At 39.6% G+C, this 20,435-nt stretch overlaps 1 protein-coding gene across 2 annotated transcripts in view; it reads left to right on the top strand.

Annotated features, from left to right (window-relative positions):
* NALCN (sodium leak channel, non-selective) overlaps positions 1-20,435 on the top strand; it is a 694,063-nt gene that overhangs the window by 486,427 nt on the left and 187,201 nt on the right. For both annotated transcript variants that reach the window (XM_089679951.1, XM_089679950.1), the window contains 2 exons: positions 5,939-6,075; positions 18,470-18,611. In XM_089679951.1, the coding sequence (XP_089536077.1) occupies positions 5,939-6,075; positions 18,470-18,611 (279 nt within the window). The remainder of the gene's footprint in view (positions 1-5,938; positions 6,076-18,469; positions 18,612-20,435) is intronic.

Raw genomic sequence — 20,435 nt, 5'->3', positions numbered from 1 at the left:
TATATATGTGCATGTGTGTGTGTGTATATATATATATATATGTATATATATATATATATATATATATATATATATATATATACACACATACATGCTATATTGCCAAAAGTATTGGGACGCCTGCCTTTACACGCACATGAACTGGAATTAATGGAATCCCAGTCTTAGTCCATACAGACCTATTGGAACAGGAAGGGGCCATCCCCAAACTGTTCTCATAAAGTTGGGAGCATGAAATTTTCAAAAATGTCTTGGTATACTGATGCCTTAAGGGTTCCCTTCACTGGAACTAAGGGGCCAAGCCCAACCCCTGAAAGACAACCCCACACCATAATCCCCTCTCCACCAAACTTTACACTTATCACAATGCAGTCAGGCAAGTACCGTTCTTCTGGCTACCGCCAAACCCAGACACATCCATCAGATGGCCAGAGAGAGAAGCGTGATTCATCACTCCAGAGAACACACCTCCTCTGCTCTAGCGTCTAGTGGCGGCGTGCTTTACATCACTGCATCCGACTCTTTGCATTGCACTTGGTGATGTAAGCCTTGGATGCAACTGCTTGGCCATGGAAACCCATTCCATGAAGTTCTCCACGCACTGTTGTTGTGCTAATCTGAATACCACATGAAGTGTGGAGGTCTTTAGCTATTGACTCTGCAGCTAGTTGGCGATTTCTGCGCACTGTGCATTTCAGCATGCGCTGACACTGCTCTGTCATTTTATGTGGCCTATTACTTCATGGCTGAGTTGCTGTTGTTCCAAGTTGCTTCTACTTTGTTAAAATACCACTAATAGTTGACCGTGGAATATTTAGTAGCAAGGAAATTTTACGGATGGACTTATTGCACAGGTGGCAACCTACCACGGTACCACTCTTGAATTCACTGAGCTCCTGAGAGCGACCCATTCTATCACAAATATTTGTAGAAGCAGTCTGCATGCCTAGGTGCTTGATTTTATACACCTGTGGCCATGGAGGTGATTGGAACACCTGAATCCAATGATTTGGAATGGTGTCCTAATATTTTTGGCAATATAGTGTATATAGGTATATATACAGTATCTCACAGAAGTGAGTACCCCCTCACATTTTTGTAAACATTTTTGTAAATATTTTATTATATCTTTTCATGTGACAACACTGAAGAAATGATACTTTGCTACAATGTAAAGTAGTGAGTGTACAGCTTGTATAACAGTGTAAATTTGCTGTCCCCTCAAAATAACTCAACACACAGCCATTAATGTCTAAACTGCTGGCAACAAAAATGAGTACACCCCAAAGTGAAAATGTCCACATTGAGCCCAATTAGCCATTTTCCCTCCCCAGTGTCATGTGACTCCTTACTGTTACAATGTCTTGAGTGTGAATGGGGAGCAGGTGTGTTAAATTTGGTGTTATCGTTCTCACTCTCATACTGGTCACCTGAAGTTCAACATGACACCCCATGGCAAAGAACTCTCTGAGGATGTGAAAAAAAGAATTGTTGCTCTACATAAAGATGGCCTAGGTTACAAGAAGATTGCCAAGACCATAAAACTGAGCTGCAGCACGGTGGCCATGCAAGAACATACAGCGGTTTAACAGGACAGGTACCAATCAAAACAGGCCTTGCCATGGTCGACCAAAGAAGTTGAATGCACGTGCTCAGTGTCATATCCTGAGGTTGTCTTTGTGAAATTGACGTATGAGTGCTCCCAGCATTGCTACAGAGGTTGAAGGGGTGGGGGAGTCAGCCTATCAGTGCTCAGACCATACGTGGCACACTGCATCAAATTGGTCTGCATGGCTGTCATCCCAGAAGGAAGCCTCTTCTAAAAATGATGCACAAGAAATCCCGCAAACAGTTTGCTGAAGACAAGCAGACTAAGGACATGAATTACTGGAACCATGTCCTGTGGTCCGATGAGACCAAGATAAACTTATTTGGTTCAGATGGTGTCAAGTGTGGGTGGCGGCAACCAGGTGAGGAGTACAAAGAAAAGTGTGTCTTGCCTACAGTCAAGCATGGTGGTGGGAGTGTTATGGTCTGGGGCTGCATGAGTGCTGCCAGCACTGGGGAGCTACAATTCATTAAGGGAACCATGACTGGGCCATTAATATTCCTGGCTATGTTCTCTTTCAGAGACAGGGTAAATAGGAAAGGTGGTGGTGTCTGTCTCTATGTGGGAAGTGATCTCAGAGCGAGTGTGAAAGAGGACCTAGTTGATGGAGAGTGTGATGATGCTGAAGCATTATGGGTGGAACTGTACATGGGGGTGCATACTACAAAGGAAATCATTGGAGTTTGTTATAGGCCTCCCAGTGTTAATGAGGAGGCGGGGACTCAGCTACTTGCACAGATCGAAAGGGCTGGGACAGTGATAATAATTTGGGATTTAAAATTGACTAGAGCAATGGTACTGCAGGAACAGTTAAAGGGCAAAAAGTTTTAAACCTACTACAGGACAATTTTATGGTACTGTTCATAGAAGCCCCTACTAGGAATGATGCTCTGCTGGACCTGGTAATCTCCAACCATGCAGAGCTTATTACAAATGTCCATATAAAAGAACATCTGGGTAGCAGTGACCATAACATGATTTAATTTATTGTTGGCTGTAAACAGCGAGCACATACGGGAAAAATAAAAATGCTCAATTTTTCAGGGCTGAGAGTTGCTCTCCAAGACTTAGATTGGGAGGGAATTTTGGCATCGATGAACACAACACAGAAATGGGAGTTCTTTAAAAAGACTGTATGTGAACACACTGGAAAATATATTTCCATGGACAACAAGTTTAAAAGGCTAAAAATCAAACCTATATGGTTTACGGCCAAAGTTAAAAAAAGCTATAAATAATAAGAAAAGAGCTTTTATTATGTATAAAAATGAAGGAACGCTATCACTGTTTAAACATTACAAAGATAGCAGGACCAACCCCAAAAAAATCTTCAGATATATTAATAGTAAAAAGGTCTGGTCTGGTAATTATAGACCTGTCAGTTTAACTTCTATAGTTCAGAGGATACTGGAGAGTTTAGTAAAAGACCACATTGATGAGTTCTTGCTGGAAAAAAATATTTTAAGCAACAGACAGCATGGATCCATGAAAGACAGAAGTTGTCAAACAAATCTGTTTTCTTTTTATGAGGAGGTGAGCAGAACCTTGGACAGAGGGGTGGTGGTGGACGTGGTATGCTTGGATTTTGCAAAAGCGTTTGACACAGTTCCCCACACACGGCTAATGTGTAAGGTAAAGTCTACAGGCTTAGAAAAATCTGTATGTAAATGGATAGAAAACTGGCTAAAAGATCGTATTCAGAGAGTAGTGGTTAATGATTCATACTCTGAATGGTCTGGGGTCATCAGTGGTGTACCCCATGGTTCAGTGTTGGGACCCTTGCTTTTTAATATATTTATAAACAATTTAGGGTCTGGGATTAAAAATCCCATTTCAGTCTTTGCAGATGACACCAAGCTGTGCAGTGGAATAACGTCCTTACAGGATGTCTTCAATTTACAAGCCGCCCTCAATGCACTGTTTAATTGGGCAACTATGTGGCAAATGAGGTTTAATGTTGATAAATGTAAGGTTATGCACTTGGGGGCTAAGAATATGCATGCATCATACATACTAGGGGGAGTACAACTGGGGGAATCAATGGTGGAGAAGGATCTGGGAGTTCTGGTAGATCACAAGCTTAATAATGGCATGCAATGCCAAGCTGCCGTTTCTAAAGCGAGCAAAATCCTCTCTTGTATTAAAAGAGGTATAGACTCCAGAGAGAGAGATATCATATTATCCCGGTACAAATCATTAGTAAGACCTCATCTGGAATATGCAGTTCAGTTTTGGGCACCAATTCACAAAAAGAACATTGGGGAACTGGCGAAAGTACAGAGAAGGGCAACCAAACTGATAAGAGGCATGGAAGAGCTCAGCTATGAGGAAAGATTAGAAGAACTGAATTTATTCTCTCTTGAGAAGAGGAGATTAGGAGGGATATGATCAACATGTAGAAATACATCAGTGGTTCATATATTGAACTCGGTGTAGAGCTATTCACCCTGAGGTTATCACAGAGGACAAGGGGGCACCCTTTATGTCTGGAGGAAAAGAAATTTAATCTCCAAACACGGAAAGGTGTCTTCACAGTGAGAGCTGTGAAAATGTGGAATAGACTCCCTCAAGAGTTGGTTCTGGCCAGCTCAGATACAAAGAATATCACTGGATACTAACATTTCCAGGGAATATCCGATTGCCTCTCAGGGGATCAGGAAGGAATTTTTTTCTCCCTACAGGAGCAAATTGTATCATGCTTTTGCTGGGTTTTTTTGCCTTCCTCAGGATCAACTGTGGGTATAGGATTATAGGATGTAATTATGTAATTATGAATGTCAACATGTACTGTGACATACTGAAGCAGAGCATGATCCCCTCCCTTTGGAGGCTGGGCCGCAGGGCAGTATTCCAACATGATATTGACCCCAAACACACCTCCAAGACAACAACTGCCTTGCTAAAGAAGCTGAGGGTAAAGGTGGTGCACTGGCCAAGCATGTCTCTAGACGTAAACCCTAAACATCTGTAGGGCATCCTCAAACAGAAGGTGGAGAAGCTCAAGGGCTCTACCATCCACCAGCTCAATGATGTCATCATGGAGGAGTGGAAGAGGACTCCAGTGGCAACCTGTGAAGCTTTGGTGAACTCCATGCCCAAGAGGGTTAAGGCAGTGCTGGAAAATAATGGTGGCCACTCAAAATATTGACACTTTGGGCCCAGTTTGGACATTTTCACATAGGGGTGTACTCACTTTTATTGCCAGCGGTTTAGACATTAATGGCGGTGTGTTGAGTTATTTTGAGGGGACAGCAAATTTACAGCAAATTTACACTGTTATACAAGCTGTACACTCACTACTTTACATTGTGTTATTTCTTCAATGTTGTCGCAAGAAAAGATATAATAAAATATTTATAAAAATGTGAGGGGTGTACTCACATCTATGAGATACTGTGTATGTGTGTGTATGTATATGTATGTATATATATATATATATATATATATATATATATATATATATATATACTGTATATGTGCATGTGTATGTATGTGTATATATATATAAAACATAGCACATGCATTGCAGTGAAACAGCCATGGCACACTTCACATGCTGCTGCTTGCGAATGCTTGTACTGATAAATATCCATATTTATGCTGTCTTATTTTTTCAAAGAACATGGCATACAGGTTCCTCAATGCTGCTTTTATATATATAAATATCTCTATAGGCAGCATCCTAACACAGACGTGCTGCATGTCTGCATATAAATTACAAAAGAAATCTTGATTGTTCAGTATACACCAGGGGTGGACTGACAACTCATGGGGCCCCCGAGCAATAGGGGATCATGGGGCCCCTGTGTCCTCGCCCACACCCAAAAAAGCCTATGAAAAAGCCAATGAAAGGTACCAGGGGCATCTCATGGGGCCCCCTACTGCCCCCGAGCCCTTGGGCAGTGCCCGAGTGCTCAAATGGTCAGTCCACCCCTGGTATACACCACAAGCAAGACTGTGAAGTATTCATTTAGCAACACTGTGATCTTGCTGTACTAAAATCCACACGATCTTATGAACCTGCAACACAAGCTAATATCCATCATGTGATTTTTTCCTGCTCTTCCTTTTATGTGAATCTAATGTATTAAAACAACACTGAATCTCAACTTAGACTGTGCATAGCCAGCATATGAGTTTACTAAAAAAAAGTATACTGTTTGAAATAGGGTTTTATGCCTGTACAGTAAAATTATGGAACATAAGTGATATACCCCATGATTCCTTTCCTGGATGACACAGTCATAAATAGTATAGCTTTGCTGCCATCTACTGTTTACTATGATCAGTGCTCCATTATGATTTTTTTTTTGCTTTTGCTTTTTTCAGCTAAAACAAAGTGAAGCAAATGCAGATACAAAAGAAAAATTGCCACTGCGTCTACGTATCTTTGAAAAATTTCCCAACAGGCCACAGATGGTGAAGATCTCTAAACTTCCTTCTGATTTCACGGTACCAAAAATAAGGTAAATGATCAATTGATTTTCATGAATTACCAGGGAGGAGTGTCACATTCAGACTATTTTTGGGCTAAGACAATCCATATAAGGATATTTAAACCCAAGAGCAAAATGTCATTATATTGCAGTTTACCAATCTATAGGTGTGGCAGCTGCATTACGTTTCTATTTTTTATGTAAGTACAGAAAAAAAATTTTTTTGATCCTGATAAACCATGTCAGCATCTTTGTAAAATCATGTGCACTGAACTGATATCTCAAACTTCCTATGTAATAGAGATGTGGAGAGGAGATGATTGTAGTCCAAATCGTCAGAGCAGCCCAGGGTGACGATACTGCTCCTCCATAGATACAGTTTGATGAATGGGTGTTGTCACCCTGGGATAAGAGGTATGTTACTGGCAGGATTACCAGGTGAAAATAAAAGGGGAAAAAGCCTAAAAGAATTAAACTAATGTCACCACCACCAAATCTAAAGGTTGGTAAGCTGAAATATATATTACATTTTTGTGTTTCGCTATGCTTTATATGTTTTTGCAGACAAAATAGTAACAGTGCCTTTATTAAGCATATCTGTACAGTGGTAGTGTTGTTTGGGAAGGCTAAATTCCATTTGAACAAGTTTACTAATTCTCTTAAAGTGACACTAAGTGGTATCCTTTTTCTCCAAAAATAATCCATGTCACATTTGCTACTTAATGGACCTGGAATCTGTTTTTCATTCAATGATTTCTTACTATTTTTTTCTGCTTCCTTATAATGTCCTCCATGAGATCCCAACCCTCTTTGTTTCCCCTTCACTTCTGATTGTTTAGTACAAGCAGTGTATATTAGTTGTGATTATGTGCCCTGCTTTATGTACACTACAAGTCCAATAGTCCCTAGTCCATCTTGGGAGCAAGCAGGACAGGGTTGCTACATTCCAACATACAGTGGGACCATGGAGAATGCACAACGCCACCCTCTAACAGGAAATCTGACACATCAACAAAAAAAAATGGAATTTGGAGGTGGCTGAGACCCTTAGAAAGTATGGTACATCTTTAAATTAACTACTTCATTCAATACTGGGCACTGTCATCCCCATCCTGCGCAGGGCAATTTTCAGCTTTCAGTGCTGTTGCACTTTGAATACCAAATGCGCAGTCAAGCGACACTGTACCCAAATGAAATGAAAATTGATCAATCCTGATGTACTGATGGCCTATTTAATTTCTTATGACCCAAAAATTTCAGGACAGTACAGATATCCCCCAAAGTACCCCTTTTTGGAAAGTAGACAGTCCTAGGTAAGTAAGAGACATGGCGAGTATTGTGAAGTTGTAATTTTCTGTCATTTTTTTGGAAAATGAAGAAATTAAAATTAAAAAAAAAACATTTTTAACAATTTTTTTTGTTACATACATTTTTTTTTACTTTTTTTTTAAACAATCTGTGACCAGAACAATACAATGTCATCATAGTAACATTGTACTTCTCTCCGGAAGTAATCAGGATTTTTTTTTTACATATTACAATTACTTATAGCAGTGAATTTCATATTTCATTGCTATAAGTAAGCATTTTACTGAATGAAATCAATTCATTCAGTAAGTCTTGTTGTAATTAGCTGGGATTGGCCACAGCTGGAACAAATGGGCTGTGATTGGCACTGTCTATACCATGTGATCACTATGACCAATCATAGCTAGTAGAGATGAACGAATTTTTCAAAAATTCGATTCGGCTGATTCGGCGAATTCCAGGAAGAAATTCGATTCGATGCGAATTAATTCGCTACAAAGTTAACTTATAAAAAGGGTTTCTAGGCTTCAGAGAGCCTTTAAATTAGTGCAGAACACTGTACCTTTAATTTAAATGCCCTTGGAGATGAGGAAGGAGAAGGAGAAGGAGAAGGATGAGAAGAAGGAGAAGGAGAAGGATGAGAAGAAGGAGAAGGATGAGAAGAAGGAGAAGGAGAAGGAGAAGGAGGAGAAGGAGAAGGATGAGAAGAAGGAGAAGGAGAAGGATGAGAAGAAGGAGAAGGATGAGAAGAAGAAGGATGAGAAGAAGGATGAGAAGAAGGAGAAGGAGAAGGAGGAGAAGGAGAAGGATGAGAAGTAGGATGAGAAGAAGGAGAAGGATGAGAAGAAGGATGAGAAGAAGGAGAAGGATGAGAAGAAGGAGAAGGATGAGAAGAAGGAGAAGGATGAGAAGAAGGATGAGAAGAAGGATGAGAAGAAGGAGAAGGATGAGAAGAAGGACAGTTCTGTGACAGTTTCTGTCTATTTCTGACAGTTCTGTGACATTCACTCCATACAGCGGTTTCAACCGCTGTATGGAGGGAATGTCCCAGAACTGTCAGAAATAGTCTATTTCTGACAGTTCTGGGACATGTATGGAGTTAATGTCCCAGAACTGTCAGAAATAGTCTATTTCTGACAGTTGTGGGACATTCCCTCCATACAGCGGTTTCAACCGCTGTATGGAGGGAATGTCCCAGAACTGTCATAAATAGTCTATTTCTGACAGTTGTGGGACATTCACTCCATACAGCGGTTTCAACCGCTGTATGGAGGGAATGTCCCAGAACTGTCAGAAATAGTCTATTTCTGACAGTTGTGGGACATTCACTCCATACAGCGGTTTCAACCGCTGTATGGAGGGAATGTCCCAGAACTGTCATAAATAGTCTATTTCTGACAGTTCTGGGACAATCACTCCATACAGCGGTTGAAACATTGTATCTATTTGTTTCCATAAATGACATTCTGCAGATACACTTAGAGGAGCTCTGCAGATACACTTTTTGCCGGCTTGGAATTATTCTTATTTTCATCCTACTTCTTCTTCTTCTTCTTCTTCTTCATCCTCATCCTCATCCTCTTCTTCTTCTTCTGAGGATGAGGATGAGGATGAAGAAGAAGAAGAAGAAGAAGTAGGATGAAAATAAGATTAATTCCAAGCCGGCAAAAAGTGTATGTGCAGAGCTCCTCTAAGTGTATCTGCAGAGCTCCTCTAAGTGTATCTGCAGAATAGAGGAACTCTGCACATACACTTTTTGCCGGCTTGGAATTATTCTTATTTTCATCCTACTTCTTCTTCTTCATCCTCATCCTCTTCTTCTTCTTCTGAGGATGAGGATGAGGATGAAGAAGAAGAAGAAGAAGAAGAAGTAGGATGAAAATAAGAATTCCAAACCGGCAAAAAGTGTATGTGCAGAGTTCCTCTATTTCTGACAGTTCTCTGACAGCTTCTTCACATGTACAGCGGTTGAAACATCTGTATCCTAAATGGAAACTAATAGATACAATGTTTCAACCGCTGTACATGTGTTCCTTCTGTCAGAGAACTGTCAGAAATAGCGGAGCTCTCTGCAGGGACACTTTTGCCGGCTGATCGGGAAAAATCCGATTCGCGCACCCGAAGTAGGCAAATATTCGGATTCGACGCGAATCGAATTTTTCCTGAAATTCGTATCGAATTCCGGTTCGCCTGGTTCGATTCGCTCATCTCTAATAGCTAGCAACACAATCTACACAATGAATGGCATGAAAGAAAGCCATTCATTGTTTCCAATTGTCATGTGATCTGCTGTGATTGGTCACAGCAATCACATGGCACGGCATCCTTTGATGTCCACCCAGAATGAGCAAAGTCCCACCCGGCCATCGTAGCCGGGCAGTAAGTGGTTAAGAATACAAAGTTGAATATATTTTTTTTTAAATCAAGTTTAACTCTATAAACACCCAGCCCTCTCTCATTGTCTACACCCTGTTGTTAAAAATCTAGTGCCAAGGGTGCCTGCACACTAACCTATTATAGACTAGAATAGGACATACGTTAGAAAGCTGTGTTTCATTTTGATTTGTTTTTCGGACAAAAATGTAACTTTCAGAAATTCATAAGTAAATGAATCTCCAAATTGACATAGTAACGAATGTCAGCGAATCCGAAAAAAGTCATAACAAAATCAACAAATGCATTTGTTTCATTCATTTCATTCAGGTGGCGTCACATGATGTGATAGTAGTTCGGGCCAATGGAGAAATTAATTAAATTGTTCAATTTGTTTGATAATTTGGATTCGGATAAAGAATGAATCAGAATTTTGTTCCATTCGTTAATTTGAATGAACATTACTCTTGATATTGTTCAATCAGCTCATAACATTTCTCTTGGTGGGTTGGACTAACATCAGAAAATATTGAATCCCTTTCATTCGAATCTGTCCAGTTCGATAATCAGTCGAATATTTTGCAATCTTCCGGAGAAAAACTGCAAACATTTTTGAATCCACCCAGACTAATTAATATACAAAATGAATGCCGAAGATACAAAACAAATTCCAAAAATGAATCGGATCAAATTAACAAATATGACAAAACAAAACTCTTCAATGAAATGCATCCAAAACAAAAGGAAAAATTCCGGCGTGCAAATGTCTAATATACATCTCTCATTCTCTGTACTGCAGAAACAAAATTCACTTCAAGTCTAAGAGATGTTAGTATGCTGGAAGCCTGACACTAGATTTTTACCTACCAGGATGTAGACAATGCCACCACTGTCAGAGGCACTCATAAATGGGATGGCTCAGTTTACTGTATTTAGGTGGCTAGGGAGGGGAGTTAGGGGTTAGAAATTTACTAAGATTGAGCTTTAAAAGAAAATTAATGCATATTTTTTCAGTGAGTAAATATTTTAAATTATAAATGTTACATGTACTTTAACCATTTGAAGACCGCCCTATAGCAACTTTACTGCTATAGGGTGGCCCTCCTGTACAAAATCATGTATATATACGTGATTTTGCACATCTGCCTAATGGGGGCGCAAGTGCTGCCAGTAGATCGTTTCTACTGTGAACTGTCACAGCAGAAGCCAATCTGCGAGTCTCCACGAACGGATGTCCGTCGACACCCACAGATTGTCAGGCAGAGGGGAAAAATAGAGCTCTGATGTCAAAACAGGGGGGAGTGATTGATTGTGTGTCAGAGCAGAGCTGGGAACACAATCCATTACTTCCCCTTGTACCAGCACCACCTAGTGTACACCAAGCACATAGCTAGGCACACACTTAACTCTTTGATCACCCTAGATGTTAACCCCTTCCCAATCAGTGTCATTAGTACAGTGTTCAGTATATATTTTTAGCACTGATCACTGTATTAATGTCACTGGTTCCCACAAAGTGTCAGTGTAAAAATGTCCACCGCCGTATCGCAGTCCCAGTCGCTGATCCCTCCCATTACTAAAAAAAAAATAAAAAAATTTCAGTGTATGTCCCATAGTTTGTAGACACTATAACTTTTGCACGAACTAATCAATATACGCTTATTGGGATATTTTTAACAAAAATATGTAGCAGAATACATTTTGGCCTAAATTTATGAAGACATTAGATTTTTTAATTTTTTTATTGGATTTGTTTTATAGTAGAAGCTTTTTTTTGTTGATAACACAAAAAGTAAAAACCAGAGAGGTGATCAAATACCACAAAAAGAAGGCTCTATTTGTGGGAAAAAAGACATACATTTCATTTGGGTAAAGTGTTGCAAGACCGTGCAATTGTCAGTTAAAGCAACGCGGCGCCATTTCACAAAGAATGGCCTGGTCAGGAAGGGGTTTTTTTTTTTTTTTTGTAACATTTTTAGATTTGCACTTCCATAAATGTTGTTTTATCATTGATCATTGTAGCCACAAGAGAGAGCTCTGTGTTTAATTGCAATCAATAATGCTCCCTGCTTTAAGTGTGTGTAACTCCTACCAATAAAACTTTTATTTTGGTCTTTCATTTAAGATTTGAAAATGTTTTGATATACATGTTTGATAAGTGATATAAAATACCTGATGAACCTTTCAGAAATTCATTGACCTTCTGAAATCTATTGTTATCAGCCTAGCCTAGTTTGGAGTACAGATCACCTCCTCCTTACACTATAAAGAGGTGTTCTGTATTCCTAACACACTTCCTTAATCAGCAGGTGAAAGTAAGGGAAAGAAAAGCTTTTAAAAAAAGAAAAGTATGTGTTTTGTTCCTTGGTTTATATGCGGTTAAACCACTGTGATAAGGGCATGTACCACTTACTGGAATCCATCAGCCCTTAGCTCACCATGCATACAGGAGGGTGTGCTTAGCTGAGAAAACCCCTCCTAATCCTCATGTATGACATCATTTGCCTTGGCCTGGAAACCAGGAAGTACCTGAAGAAATTAAAAAAAAAAATGGCTAACACAAATAAATACGGTATACTTTCCTTGCTATGAAAGCATAAGTCCTCATGCACACGGGATGTTTTTAGAGCTGCTGTTTTTGGCTTTTGACGTTTTTTTCTACAACCAGTAAACTCTCCAGCATGCTATCCTATGTGTCCATGTACACATAGACTGTAATCTACGTTTTTTGGTAGGGACGTTATTTGTCTGGAAAAAAAACACAGGACTAGTGGGTTTCTAGAGAAGTTTTTTAGCTGTGAAAATGCTCTATCACTGAAAAATGCGGCAAACCATGGATAAATGCGGAAAACCAGCATTTTTGGACCTTTTTTTGGCCATAAAATTTTTTTTTGGTAAAAAAAACACTAAAAACTGTGAACGCTGCAAAACACCACTAAACGCTAATACAAAAATTGTAAAAAAAAGCAGAAAAACTCACTTTTGTAACGTGAATTTACACAGCTAACATTACCAGCGTTATTAAAAAGCCCAGTGTGCATGGAGGTTAAAGAGTAAAAATAGTCAATGCTGACTGAGAGAGTGAAGGTCCACTATAAGGCAGTCCACTTATTTGAATGGGCTGCCAATCCACTAAAATGGGGAAAAAAGATATCTACCTGCATTTTTGATCAACTCAAACAGTCAGCCGCAGGTACTCAGATCAGAAGATCATGCTACTTTGGTAAATATAAAAAAGTTGATTTGTAATTCAAACTGCCAACATCTACCAATAACTGAAGTATCAGCTTTGAGTAGACTTTGAGTAGTGGTTGGAGAATTGCACCTACATATACTGTGGAATGCTATCAGATGTATCAGGGCTATTTATTTAAAAACAATTACCAGACCATGGGGTTGATTTACTAAAGGCACATAGACTGTGCACCTTGCAAGTGCAGTTGCTCCAAAGCTTAGTAAATGAAAAGAAGCTCTGCTGATTTGCATTATCCAATCACTTTTTTATTTTCCTTGCATGTGATTGGGTATTCTTGTCTATTTTCCTTTGGTAAATCAACCTCCTCAATTTTCATGTCTTCCAGCCAGTGGTGAGTGGGGTGTCCACATCAGGTACTGTTACTCAGATGGTGCCAATGACCTATTTATTAAATTTGTTTACATATTGTCAATTTCAGACAAGCTGAGCGTTTGCAAATATAATAAGCCTCTTGGTGACCAGGCCTTGGTGCCTCATATTTGCGTGTCCATTGTAAACAAAACATGTGCCAGGGGAGCACGTTCTCGGCATTTACTGGCTCCTCATGAAAAGGATCCGATCGCTACTTGCAGTCGGGAGCTTTCCAATCATTAGTATTTCATGTGTAGGCGCTCCCGTCATGTGCTTTTGTTCTTACTTGCTCATATGTGGGGGTGGGGGCCTCAAAACATTTTGAAGAGGGATTTTATGTGCCTGGGTGTAACTTACATTTTTTACAATTTAAATAAAAAACTCTTTTTACGTAACTTTTTTTTCCATCACATAGGGGACAAACAGTCCCCTTTGTGATGATTTATTGGTAACAGGTTCTCTCTAATGAGACAGCTTGGGTCTAAAAGACCCTGGATGTACCCCCTGTGCTCCACTGAACCTAATGCAGTACAAATTGCACTGCATTAGATTCTTTCACAGCCATGATGGCCAGGTACACTGACAGGGGGACCTGGAGGTGACTTTTTACATGTTGCTTCTGGGTCGCCAACAAAAAGGGGAGGAGAGTGGATGGACAGCGCATGGGGGGGGGGCAGCCGTTACAGAGGGGTGCAATTAATCCAGAGGCACCGGACTGCTTGCATCTGACAGCCAGAAGTCAACTTGTCAGGTTTACACACTGGGATTTTGTGTAGAACCCTCTGTTGTCAGGTCCGTATGATGTACGGACTTTGCACTGAAAGGATTAAACCCCTGGCCATGGCAGTGCAGTATTGACAGAGTGTGTCACTCTCTGTGGGCATGTTTCTGATGGTGTCAAACAATAAACAAAAATTCCCAGCTCACTTATCAGCCAGCCTACAACAAACTGGATTACCCTGTCTACCAGTTCACATTAAAACATGGGGTTTAGTTTGCACACATTTGCAATTATATGCAAATATATGCTTAAGCTGCAGACGCAACATCATGGCACCCCAGTGTACTGCAGTCGTAACTTTATAAATTTGAGAGTCTCCAAAGTTGGAGAAAATATATAATAATAGATTAACCACTTGCCTACTGGTCACTTTTACCCCCTTCCTGCCCTGGCCAATTTTCAGCTTTCAGCGCTGTCGCACTTTGAATGACAATTGGACGGTCATCCGACACTGTACCCATATGACATTTGTATCATTTTTTTCACTCAAATAGAGCTTTCTTTGGTGGTATTTAATTGCCACAAAAAACAAAAACAAAAAAGAGCAAAAAATTTGATAAAAAAGTTATATTATTATATTATAAAATTTAGCAAAGAGGTGAATTTTCTGTTTCACTGGTGTGCGTTGATGAGGCTGCACTGATAGGCAGCACTGATGGGCAGCACTGGTGGGAATTGATGAGGAGGCACTGATAGGTGGCACCGATGGACACTTTTGGGGCTGCACCGATAATCAGGGCACTGATTATCAGTGCAGATGAACTGGACAGCCACGCTGTAGCCGTCATTCAGCTATAGCATGGTTGTAAAGTGATTAAGGGCAAGTATACCTGGAGGCAGCTCACTCCTCCTTAAAGGTAGGGGACACACTGAACAGCCAGCACAATGGCAGCAGTGAATCTCCTCACCAAGTCGCCAACAGTAAAAACAATTGGCAACCACCCCATCCTATAACCAACCTTTGCAGCAAGGAGCACATGGAAGGGCGACGCATGTCAAAAATATCCTACAACTAAACCAAACTGACTCTTAACAGTTCATGTTAAAAACAAGGGGTTTACTTCTGCACACATTTGCAAATATGTGTAAGCTGTATTTGCCATGGCAAGGCACCCCACTATACTGCAGCCCTAACTCTAATTTTTGAGAGTCTACCAAGCTGGAGCACATAAAATAATGGATAGAATAAAGGTAGGTGTAGTTTACTGATTGTTGCCGTTACATTGTTTATGATTGCCTATTTGGGCCCATCTATTATCAGGACTGCCATTTTCTGCCTACATAATGTGAGGTCACTGCTGTTTAGAGGATTGTATTACTAGAGATTAGTCCCCTGTGGCCTTACACTATCAAACCATGCCACTACTATCCTCATGTTCAGCTATCGTGCACCATATGTACTACTATTAAACTCTTGAATTTTATTTTATTTAGCACACCATTATTGTCCCCATATTCTACTATTTTTTTACCAATACGATTATAAGCAAAACTTTCAATTAATGGAAATCTTTACTGTACCCATATTTTATGCACATTATTAGTATTCATGTATTTTAATGATTACTACTAAAGATAATTTTGATATGTAGAGAAGCTCGGGGAAGAGGGTGTTTAAAAAATGTGTACTAGGTGTCATCTGTGCTAGATACGCCACTGCTCCCATCTCTAAGGAGGACAGTATTATAATACTAAATGAATCTCCCATGTTTAGATCCCAGGATACCTATAGCTTATTATAATGTGCTGTACTGAGATAGTCAATAATTGCAGTAACACAGCTATTAAGTAAATATCAGTAGTAACACGTTAAAACTAAGTGTTTCTGAAAATCATAAGACACCTTAATTAGCAAACAAATCTTACTAAAATTATGATTTTATTTAGCTGTCATTTTTTAAATCGTTGGTAAGAAATTTGTTTTCAGTAATCCCACATCATGAATTGCTGCACTGATTAATTAAAATGACCCATGAATCATAAAGGGGTTATGTATGATGTAGCAGCAGAAATGATGCGCAGGGTAAGTTCATTACTTTTCATAAGACAAGTCAATTATGGATCAGGAACTCCTACTTATTTTGCACATGACTTGCTGCAGTAGCCAAAATCCATACTCATCACCCACACACTAATGTAGCATATTTAACCCTCACCCACATAACTCTAACTACTGGCCTGTGAAACGCTATCTCCAATGCCAGCCTTTGGTTATAGATGCAGTTGAGAGAACATTTCATTTGAACAAATAGGACCATATTGTGAAGCAAGATATTAAAATGTAAAGCTGTTTTTATTTGCTTTACCTATGTTCTCAAGAGTTTTCTTTATATACTTAATATGTCATAATACAGAATATTATTATTATTATTATTCAGGATTTATATAGCACCAACATTTTGCACAGCACTTTACTTAATAAAGAAAGACAGTACAGTTACTGTGATGATGTGGGGGGTTTCGCTCCATGGTAATGCTTACCAGTGAGTTTCCAAAAATGCAGTCTTGCTAGCCCACTTTTATTTTTTTAAAAAATAGAAAAAGTTCACACGTTTCCATCAAGATGGACATAAATGGCTCTCTCTAGCAGCACCACTGCTCAGGCCTTTTGACTTGGTCCTCCAGACAATCTAGCACAGCACCTCAGTGTTCTCATAAAACTCTGTACCTCTGCTCTTGCTGCTCTGTCATGGACTGGACCTGCACTGTGCAGACATAAATGCTCTGACAGCCCATGAAGCCTCTATGAGTCCTTGGGAAAGATTGGTGTCCTCCTGACCCCTATGTAGTGATCTCCTGTATCTCAGATGGAGTCCTGAGCTACTGTCAGGTCCTTGATTATAAGGACTGCGAACATCTGCACACTTAGCCCAATGGGCTCTGGCAAAGGATGGACACAAGATTGGAGGCTCCTTTCCCAAAGTATTTTGAGTTCCTGAGCTCCAAATTACAAAACCTGGAGAAAGATGAAAAAAGTGCTCTGACATTCTGGAGCACCTCAAACCTTATCCTTTAGAATCCAGTGTTTTCTTTTACATTTTCACAGTGACAGGGCCTCGCACTTTCACATACAATACAATTCAATGCTAGAGGAATCAGAGGGCCTTGCTCATTAGAGGTTAAAATATAAAAGAAAGGATCAAGTGATACAAAAGGTAAAAACTGTGGGAGTGAGCTGATCGGCTGATGGAGAAAGTGAAAGTACAGTTTATTAGTTAGAAAAGGATAGTCCTCTCTGAAGAGATGGGTTTTCAGGGATTGCCTAAAGGTGGGTTAAGTGGGAAGTAGTTGGACAGATTAGAGTAAGGAGTTCCAGAAGATGGGAGAGGCTCTGGAGAGGTCAAGGAGGCAAATGTTGGTGGATGTGACAAGGGGACTAGAAAGCTGGAGATCTTAGAAGAAGCAAAGAGATTAGCTTGGTTGGTGTTTTGAGATGAGGTATGTGTCATAGCTGGGGCAGAGTTTTGGATGGCTTTGAAGTTGGTTGTTAGTATTTTGAATTCTATTTTTTGGGTGAGCAGAAGCCAGTGGAGGAATCCCAGAAAGGGGTAGAAACATCAAATGGTTGGTAAGGTTAATGAGTCTGGCAGCAGCATTCAAGATGGACTGAAGGAGGAGGAAATATTTTGAGCACAGTTTTGATTTGATTGAGTTTGAGAAAGTGTTATCATAGTCATACTGATATTTCCATTAGTAAACTGGTGATGTGTGAAGAAATGGGGTGAGCTGAGGGGTTGGAAGATAGATTTGGGTGTGGTCAGCATACAAATGGTATTGGATGCCATGAGAGACTCTCAGCTGATCCAGGCAGGAGGTGTAGAAAGAGAATAGAAGAGGACAGAGGATGGAACCTTGGAGAACCTGGATGAAAAGAGAAATAATAGAGTAGGAGGTGGAGCTTTAAGTGACACTGAAGCTGAATGGTTGTCAACAGTCTTGTAATGTTACAAGGAAAAAGTGTCTCTTATAATTGAACAAAATCTAACTAGATTGCATCACATTGCTTTCTGGCAGTACTGTGGCAGAATCAATATACATAGGTTGCAGTTCTGCAGTGAAGTTCCAGTTGGCACAGTTTAATCAGGCTAAACCAGCTAGCAGAAAAAAGGCTTTTCTACTCTGTGTGTGTGTGCTGTTTTCTAAAACAAAACTTAAACTTTCTGTGTTTAACGTTTACCTGCAGTAGCTATTTCATAAACACTGTTTTGTAATATCACAATGGTTTGTATGTTCCATTCTCTTTATTCACCCTATTTGTTCTACTGTTTTCACACACCTGCCATATGTGAGAAAACATCAGGCACCATTATTGATATATTACAGTGCTCCCCTTTATTTCTATGTGTATTTTTCAGGGAGAGTTTCATGAAGCAATTCATTGACCGACAACAACAGGATACTAGCTGCTTACTGAGAAGGCTTCCATCAGCTTCATCCTCTTCTTGTGATCATTCTAAACGATCTGGAATTGAAGAGAATAAGTACATTGACCAGAAGGTAAACTATGGATCTTTATGTCATTCTTACTTTATTCATTGCAGCACACTACTTTCATTTGTAATACATTTATGGACTCAGCTGTTCATAACCTTCTACTATTAACTTCCTAAACAGTTTAGTATATCTTTCATGCTTCTTTCCACCTTTTTCAAAGCCTTTACATTATCTTTGAGTTCTTCTTATTGTGTTTTCTCTTGCCTTTGGATATTACACTTAACTGTTCTGTGTATAAAAAAAATCTTGATACAAGGACAATGCTGAAAAACACAAGACGCTCTCAGAAAAATAATTTGGTACTTGCACCGCAATTTTTCAACAGCATACACATTAGTAAATTAAAGCCCATCTCTGAGAAAATATTTATTTGCTCTGTCACCTATCTATGTCTCTTACCTTTTGAAATTAGTTATATTTACCTAAGTTTGACATCCAGGTCCCTTGCTGGCACTGTTTCTGGGTGTGGAGGGCTGCTAATCAAGTGCTGCAGATGTGCATGCGCCAGCTGGTCCCTTACAGTCCCCTTGCATTCACGTAATTTCTTCTGGATCCTGAAAGAGCCCCACCGCTGGAAAGCCAATAGGAATAGTCCTCATCATGCAGGCAGTGATGTGGACACCTGAAGAATGACCCCCAGATCCTGTTAAAAAAAAAAAGGGCTGGATCATCAGGTGAGGTGAGTAAAAAGAATATTTTTTCAATGCCAGTAATCTGTTTTAGTGAAGGGAGGTGGAGGGACCCCAGATTTCAGCTTTAAAGCCAACAACCTGCCTTAGATGGACAAATGTATAGTCAGATTGAAAGCAAATTGGCCCTAGGCAGCATGAAAACTTTGGGCATCCATACTTCCATTTCCAAATGTCATTCTCAGACTGCTGTACTCCATAAACTATATTGTACAGTAATGCCACTAGGCAATTTTTAAGGCTAATATTCTAAATAACTTTGGAAATTGTAAGACTGGTGTTATGGAAGACAGGGTCAACTGTGTCATTTCTTTTAGAGATTAGATCACGATCATACAAAATAATACATTTTATACCACAACAGTCCTTCTAACAAAAACGTCTTGTAACATACTGTGTCTCTGTTTTGAAGAAATGATATTGTTCAATTTTCTTCCTAGCTGCTGGTAGTCAACAAGAGTTTTTTCTGGTGCTCTGTGATTCAGTTATAATGCTGTCCATTGGCCAAGCTGCGGGCTGCTTCTGGCCATAAAGAATAAGGACCAGTGTGCCCATTCTCTGCCCTAATGCCCAAAGCATGTACAGTACTGTAATGGGAGTTACATGATAGAAATTATTAACACTGCATCATCCCTGGGAAGGTTGGCCAGTGAGTAATATGATTTATCTATAATGGATATTGTATGGCAATGCACTGAAAAACAAGGCACTTGTAAGATTACAGAAATCCTTTTTCCTCTAAAAAGAAAAGAAAATCTGTTTTATGCTTATCTGACAGATAAAAAGCTTCTCTATAAATCTCCATGGTAATCCATTGGCACAAGTCATCAAAATAAAAAAACTCCTGATCCCCAGCTAAACACTATCTCTGGTGGTGAAAAGTCCTGATATGCTGTTAATAACCATGTGCAAGGTACCTAGAGATTTATAATTAGCAACCTAAACAACATGTATGCATATGTTATAAGGACACATAAGCATTTTATGAAATTTCTGGTTCTGGGAAATAACAGAAATTAGGTGAATGAAGATTGCTATACAATAGGGTTTTTACCAGGGACTTTGTAAAGGAAAGGAATTAGCTTAGCTGAACCACCTCATTTATAACAAGCTATAACTCACTTCCAGCTCTTTCATC

The sequence above is a fragment of the Staurois parvus genome, unplaced genomic scaffold (genome assembly GCF_062004578.1).
Source record: "Staurois parvus isolate SC_StPar_1 unplaced genomic scaffold, SC_StPar_1.0 ptg000233l, whole genome shotgun sequence".
NCBI lineage: Eukaryota > Metazoa > Chordata > Amphibia > Anura > Ranidae > Staurois > Staurois parvus.
Note: the sequence above shows the minus strand (reverse complement) of the source record. Positions and strands in the feature narration are given on the sequence as shown.